This window comes from Palaemon carinicauda, chromosome 31, assembly GCF_036898095.1.
Source record: "Palaemon carinicauda isolate YSFRI2023 chromosome 31, ASM3689809v2, whole genome shotgun sequence".
Classification (NCBI taxonomy): Eukaryota; Metazoa; Arthropoda; class Malacostraca; order Decapoda; family Palaemonidae; genus Palaemon; species Palaemon carinicauda.
Window position 1 is genome coordinate 49,811,923 of NC_090755.1, and position 7,588 is coordinate 49,819,510.

At 34.5% G+C, this 7,588-nt stretch overlaps 1 protein-coding gene across 1 annotated transcript; it reads left to right on the plus strand.

Annotated features, from left to right (window-relative positions):
* The first annotated feature begins 4,531 nt into the window (after positions 1 to 4,531).
* Positions 4,532 to 5,501, plus strand: LOC137624960 (keratin-associated protein 19-8-like). The gene is made up of 2 exons (XM_068355895.1): positions 4,532 to 4,593; positions 5,206 to 5,501. The coding sequence occupies exons 1-2, from the start codon at positions 4,585 to 4,587 to the stop codon at positions 5,443 to 5,445; spliced, it is 249 nt and encodes an 82-aa protein (XP_068211996.1). The 5' UTR covers positions 4,532 to 4,584; the 3' UTR covers positions 5,446 to 5,501.
* Positions 5,502 to 7,588: the final 2,087 nt, after the last annotated feature.

Genomic DNA, 7,588 nt, shown 5'->3' on the forward strand with positions numbered 1-7,588 from the left:
GTAGTCACTTTGGGGAATATGTCAGAAATTCATACTGACATTGCTGACTCTTATACAAACTTTGCTTTATAATGTATAGGGCGAGACCACTATACAAGCTTGTCATTTTGTAATAAATAGTTATTATGTACTCCTCGAGACTTTTTCCACAGTCTAGTACGACTCTTCCCTGTAGGGGGCAGGAAGCACTAACATAGTTCATGCTTAGAGGAAATGACGTATGACGGTAACATCATGGGTCTCTAGGTCTAGACGGACCAGGAAAATGTTTTCTTGAGAGTACGGCACTGGTTGAGAATCCACAGATACAGTAATGCTCTGGTAAACTTCCATCAGGACGACATGGCCTGAGCCCAAGAAACGGATTTTGAGCGAAGCGAAAAATCTATTTTTGGCTGAGGTAGCCATGTCGTCAAGATGGACCCGCCCTTCCTTTTATTGTAAAAGGGCTTATCGACCCCTCCCTATAATACAGTATCTGTAGCACCTCGTATATCGCTACAAGGAATAAAGAGGGCGCTACCTCCTTCATCAGATACACACTGGAAACGGAATAGGAGAGATGCCTTATGAGCGGCTCTCTTTTCATTCTCGTTTCAGATTCTTGTCACTGTAACCCCTCGAAGCATTAATACTGTTTGGGGTGAAGATAGCTATGTGACGTGTCAAGAATACGTCCTCTGATATTATGCGATATCACTGTGAGATTTTTTAGGGATATTCGCTCCAGGAGTTAGAATTCTGGATACCTTAAGGTAAAATTCTCAGGGCATATCACTGTAGTCAAATGTACCCTAGGAAGCTACCTTTTAGGAACTTCCATCAGGACGACATGGCTACCTCACCTAAAAATAGATTTTTCGCTTCGCTCAAAATCCATTTCAAGGGCAAATATGGCTTCCATTTCCGCATAGTACTGAGATATTTGGGGAAGATCTAAGGACTCCATTACTAAGTTTAACATCAAGTGTGAATACCCTCTTAACGAGAGAATGCCTCGATGAATTCATTGATCTTAAGCACAGCATATTCCAGTGCATCTTGATTGAGAAATTTTCTTTTCCCCAGTTTGATGCTAAATTTCTCTCATCCTATTTCTATTATTTATAATTGCTTCATTCTACTTCATATTCATCAACTGCCTCCAACCTTGCTGTCAAAACCCCTACCCATTTTACTGCCCAATTTTTTTAGGGAACTTCATATCCATGATTTTTTTTTTTTTTTTCAAAATCAATTGTGGGAGCTGCGGTGGTCTTACCAACTACCCGATAATGCTTGGACACCTGGCAGTGCCAGTATTCCCATACTGGCATGCGGGACTCTTTTCGAACAAAAAACGTGTCCTTTGGATTCCAGGGGTTGGCCGGTTTCATAGAAATAGGACTCTAGGCAATCTGTCCGGTTTGTCTGCCACTCTGAGTAAAGTGGGTATGATTGTATTCTTGTAATGCTCCCAGTCACATCAAGCGGGTTTAGCATATACTTAAGTCACTCTAATCATAGTTGTACCATCCCTTTGTGATAGGGTAGGGAGTGGATATTTGAGAAGCAGCTCTTGCAGGTGTCATTGGTGCAGAAATCGATTCCATGAAAGGTTAATGTCGTCTTCATTGGTATTTCAGGCAGTCTTATTATTTCCTTTCCATTATACTTATTTTTTTCCATTTTTTTTTTTTCATTACTATTATTACCCCTTCCCTCCCCAGACACCGTTGACGACCTCTGCTTACCTAAAAAAGAAAAATTCAGTTGACAACCTTGACAACATAAATTATTTTCCCAACAATACTTTTTTGTCCAGTGTTATTACACACAAATTATCGGCACTAGCAGAAAATTTGTATTTATGGTAAGGATAACAGTAATACTTTACTTTCTGGTTCTGGCACATTAAAATATGATAAAATTCCCTATTTAGGAAATATTCCAATTTGTTATAGTTATGATACAATTCAAGAGGTCTTTTATAGTTTTGGGGCAATCAAAAAACTTTTCATGGAACTTATTAGTGTAAAGGCTTTTGGGAAGCTTGGGTATTACTTCCAAGTTTCGAGATTACTTTAGAAGCAAACAAAAAAGTAGGCAGCATAAAAATTGATAATTGTATAATTTCTTTGGGTCTATGTGGTAAAGTGTATTTATTTTTGCTTAACCGTTCGGTAATCTTGTGTGAGCCAAAGGAAGTGAGTGTATCAGTTAAATGTAATTCACATTTATTTTCTGTCTGAAAGTTTCATTTATTCATTGATTATCAAAATTGAATATTTTCAAAAATTTCCCCGTGAAACAAGTGATTGTATAATCTTTTATAGTTCATCATTTTTTGTCTTAGTCTAAGGTTTAATTAAAATTTAATATTTCGATTAATTCAGTTTTGGTGTTAATTTTGAATTATTAAAATTTTATGAAATATATCTATTTATGTAATGTGTATTATTTCAATCACCAATATTTTTTCTCAGAACTTTGCTCGTATCCCATGACTGAGAACCAAAGTAAGATATTAATTTAATAATAATAATAATAATAATAATAATAATAATAATAATAATAATAATAATAATAATAATAATAATAATAATAATAATAATAATAATCTTTATTTCAGCAGAAGCCATATACAGAGTTACAATAAGGGTACAGTGATCTTACACTTTTGACATCGGTACAAAAAACAAAAAAAAAGATGAGAAATGCAATAAATCAGTGATATATTATAAACATCAATTAGCAGGTTGACCACAGAGATCTAAGGTTTGGGTAATAAAGTCACATTAGAATTAATGCTTAGCAATGATGATACCATACATATTAGCAAACAAAAAGAGCGGGAGAGAGAGAGAAAAAAAAAGAAAACAAAATGGAGATGACAATGATATGTTGGAACAGAAATTGCTTGAAAATGAAGGAACACTGGGGAGGAAATAAAAAATCTAGTCACTGAGCAGGGGTGTGAAGGAAATACAGAACATCCAGACAACAAAGATGTAACATAATAAAACACGTTATCATAACAATACTGGGAATCATACCAAAGTTATTAGTGATGAGGATTTGGCATAGCCACACTATCAAATATTAGTGAATACAATTCATTGTACTGACGCTTCCGTATTCCAGGTTTTCCACATTTTGGATTTTATTCTCGCTGCACTTACAAGCACATTTTGAATTTGACTTAATTTAAGAATAGTTTCCATTGAAAGTAAAATAATCACCTAGTTTTGATTTTAGTGTAAAATAAAGACGCTTTTTACATATTCAGTGTTTATATATATTATTGTCTCGGAGTAGCGTATTATTCTCGGAGCTCGGAGTTTTTCTATTATATATTAAATTATGTAGTATAAGCAGGTGAGTTTTAGGTTTCAGGAATCTTATGTAATTGGCTAGTCGTAGTAATATATATATATATATATATATATATATATATATATATATATATATATATATATATATATATATATATATATATATATATATATATATATATATATACCTCTTATGAGCTTGAGATTAAATATAACCATTAACATCACCACTTGCAATTTCATTTTTTCTCTTCGTCCTTACATCATTTTTCATAATCAATTATCAATTATTCAAATGTTTACATAAATCATCTGGTTGCCTCATCTTTGGCTATTTCTTATCCTCTGGAAGACATGAAATGGTTTAATGCATCATCCAATGTTCCGAGTATTTTTCACTCACTATTTGCGTTTTTGCTACGGACAGATACTTCTGATAAAGAGTCACAGTTGAGCCTTTCTTCCAGCGTCCAGTTTCTCATACTACGACCGGAATCATCTGTTTTTCTTGACCTTTATTCAATATTTCATATATTCCTAGAAATGTCTAATTCTCTCTCATCTAATCTTCTAAATGACCCTTCCATTCACTTAGAAACAACACTTCCAACAATTTAACGATGATGTGGCTCCCACCAATTAACGGAACATACATCTTATTATGATCTGAACAATTTCTGGGTGGTGGAAACCTTTATCACTTCGCCGCAAACACACTATCAAAATCCCTTGTTGTATACCTGTAATTTTGCAGCATTAAAACGAGTTCAGGATTTGGAAACCCCAAAGTGTTGACGCATACAATAAAAAATGCTACTCGTAGTGGAAGAAGACTGTGTGTGGAGGGGGGGAGGGGAGGGGTAATGGCACGAATCATCACCCGCTATACGGTTCCTAAATCTTACCGGGGAAGTTACGAAATGGTTTTGCCCAGTACTTCCCTTTATGGCCAATGCATTCTTTTTTATTGCCACTGAAAATACTGACACTTATAAATCAATGAGAATTTTTTTTTGTAATGAAAGTAAAATGAATAAAAAAATGATGAAAAAACCTACATTACATAGCAGCTGTCAATGTAGGTTGTGAACGTTTTTCAAGTCCTGCTACGCTATGGACAGCATCAGAATCCGACTCCACAATTGATCATTGGCAACTCTGTACAGAGAAACGATCCTCCCATAAATAGAAGGTCACAAAGAACACAGTGTCACAGAGTCACACAATTCCAAAATCAGCCAAGGAAGAAGTACCAGATCTCCTCATCATCATGAAAACTGTAAGTATGAAATGACATTTTGTATTGAATATCGACGTTAATTCATTCTAAGAAACCTGGTGAAATAACGTTCAGATTTCAATGAGTGAAGACTCGTGAAAACCAATGAAACATATTTTAGCTTATATATCTGAAAAGATCGAATATTCTATACGTTGAAAGCACAGTTCTAATTGTAGTACAACTTTTGATAGCATTGATTATACTTTTTACTAAAAATATAATAACTAATTCTTTGAAAATAAAAAAAATGCAGATATACACATTCATGCGTCCATGCATACTAGGACTTATAAATACGCACATACACAACACATACTTATAATGATACATTCTGTGAATAATATACATATATATATATATATATATATATATATATATATATATATATATATATATATATATATATATATATATATATATATATATATATATATATATATATATATATATACTCAGACATACTAAGCATTTTCTTCAGTCTTTCCTTTTCTCTTCACCCGAATTCATTTTCAATCTCAATACACATTAACTTTTACGCAACTTTCCCAAGTTCAGGATTTTGTGAATTTTTTTCTTTTTATGTGACTTAATTTTTATATTCTTTTGCAGATCAGTGTTGCAGTCCTATTGTTAGTGGCCCTTTTCGCCCTCATGGAACTGACTGGAGCCCTTCCAGCTCCTGAACCCAGCAGACGACATTTCTTTGGAGGTAGTCCCTATGGATTCGGCGGCTATGGCTACAGACCACATGGTTTTGGCTTTGGCTACGGCGGATATGGAGGAGGATATGGAGGTGGATTTGGAGGTTTTGGTGGCAGCTACGGTGGATTTGGAGGATTTTACGGTTGATAGACATCACATATGTTTTTACTCTGTCCCTTACGTCTACGATTAGAAAATACTAAACCGCTTTAATAAATATATTTTTATATAATTAACAAAAACATTTTCTTATTCAAATACCTCTTAATACAATATAAATATTATTGAGTGTTTCTCAATCACAAAAAATAATATACACCGTCTCAATGAAGAGACCTATCGCTAACGAAGTCATCAGAATAGCTAAAGGCATACTGAAAACTTCATTGATTGTCAATTATCACGGGTTTCAAATCACGATAAATTGTTTTAGTGGCCCTTACCTCAAAGGCCTTTGGAACGAGAGACTTGTCTGCTTCGGGGGACTCTAGGTCTACCTGCTGATTCCTAAACAATTGCCTGGCCTTCTTTGGTCCTATCTTGGGTGGAGAGGGGACTTGATGTCAATCATACATAAATACAATCTGTGTCTAAGACACTGTGCTATAAAAGGCAATGACCTGTCCTTTGTCTCTGTCGGTCGAGAACAAACCTTGGGGTCGTTTAACCCTTAAGAATCTTGAATGGTGTAAACGTCTAATATCCATTCATTTGTCTATTATTTTTGAATAATGGTTCAAGGCTTTTTTTTTTTTTTCTTTTTAATATGTTAGTATGCAGGCGATATTATTTGAAACTTTCAGCAAATCGCTTTAGGAAATTATTGATTTGATTACAAAATTCTTACTATTCTCAAAAATATTAAAAGACTTCTTTTTTAGAAATCTTAACTCTCATACCATTCATAATCTATACCTTTTTTTATTTACGATGAACTTGTTTATTTTTTCCGTGTCAATATGTGGTGCATAGTCTGTTACTCTTAGAAAAATCTTCATACATTCAACTAGCATTCTTAATACAAAGCAAATAAAGCAATATAATATATAACAAGTAAATAAAAAAAAAAAAAGATGTTTGTTTCTAGTTTTGACATTTCAATGGTCCCCTGGCTTCTAAAGATTTTAGTGAGTTCAGCACCTTATCGTGGTAATAACAATACTGCCGAAGTTAAGTGTGTTCTCTGTTGCTCATTCACACTTAAACGTATTATATTGATTTTTCTTAACTAGACTTATTCTTTGTGTTAGGTTTCTTGACATTTACTGTACGAACAGAACATAATTAATATCCTTTACATTAAAACGGGTCAATTGTTTATAAATTATAGGAGAAATGGACAAACCTGTCTACTCAGTTTGGGTATGTTTGAAAGATATCGTATATTCAAGAATTATTTTGATATATTCCCTTGTGAATGGACTGACACATCCTACTGCCACAAATGCTTAAAACATAACCTCTGCATTGGAAGGTAACACTTTGTAGAATTCAGTTTGATTGAACAAGAAACGAAATTGTTGTTACAATAGGCCTATAAAATCTAACAACATAACGACCTGAACGTTAGACCTGGTCTTTAAGGAAAATCTATCCTTTTATCATAAATTCACTCAATTAATACTCATCAGTTATGATAAGGAATCAGTGATTTTCCATAGACGTTTGATGAGCCGAGAGAAGATTGTGACTCGAAGGCAGGATGAAAGCAATGAGTAACTTTATTACAGAACATCTCACCTATATATACAAAAACTGAATGCAACAGGAAATAAATTTCCTGTTCAACCGACACCGCGCCGATTAACAGTTAACAATGAAAAAACAGACACGTTATTTCAGGTATTTGTTAGTGCGAGGGGAGAGCGAAGATATTAGCATAATATATACACAAAATGAAATATCGTTACTATGTACGATCGTGTGACACACGGTTGGTACATGGTTCCCCCTCCCTAAAAATGACATACTATACATGTTAAATAGGGCGCCCTGATCTAGAGAGGCGAACTGTAGGTGGGTCATCTGGCAGGAGATAAGCTGGTTTTAGACGATCAATGGAGACCTACTCTTCTTTGCCACGAATGTTTAGTAGGAATGCTTTCGGATTACGTCGGATCACAAGGAAAGGGCCCATGTAAGGGGGCGTTACTGATGGCTTGCTAGTGTCGTTGCGTAGGAAGATGTGTGTTGCAGAGTGCAAGTCTGTCGGTATGTGATGCTTTGCTAGGGCCTTGTAAGTCAGGGGTATGGAGTAGATTATTCCACGATGTGACGTATGCACTGGAAA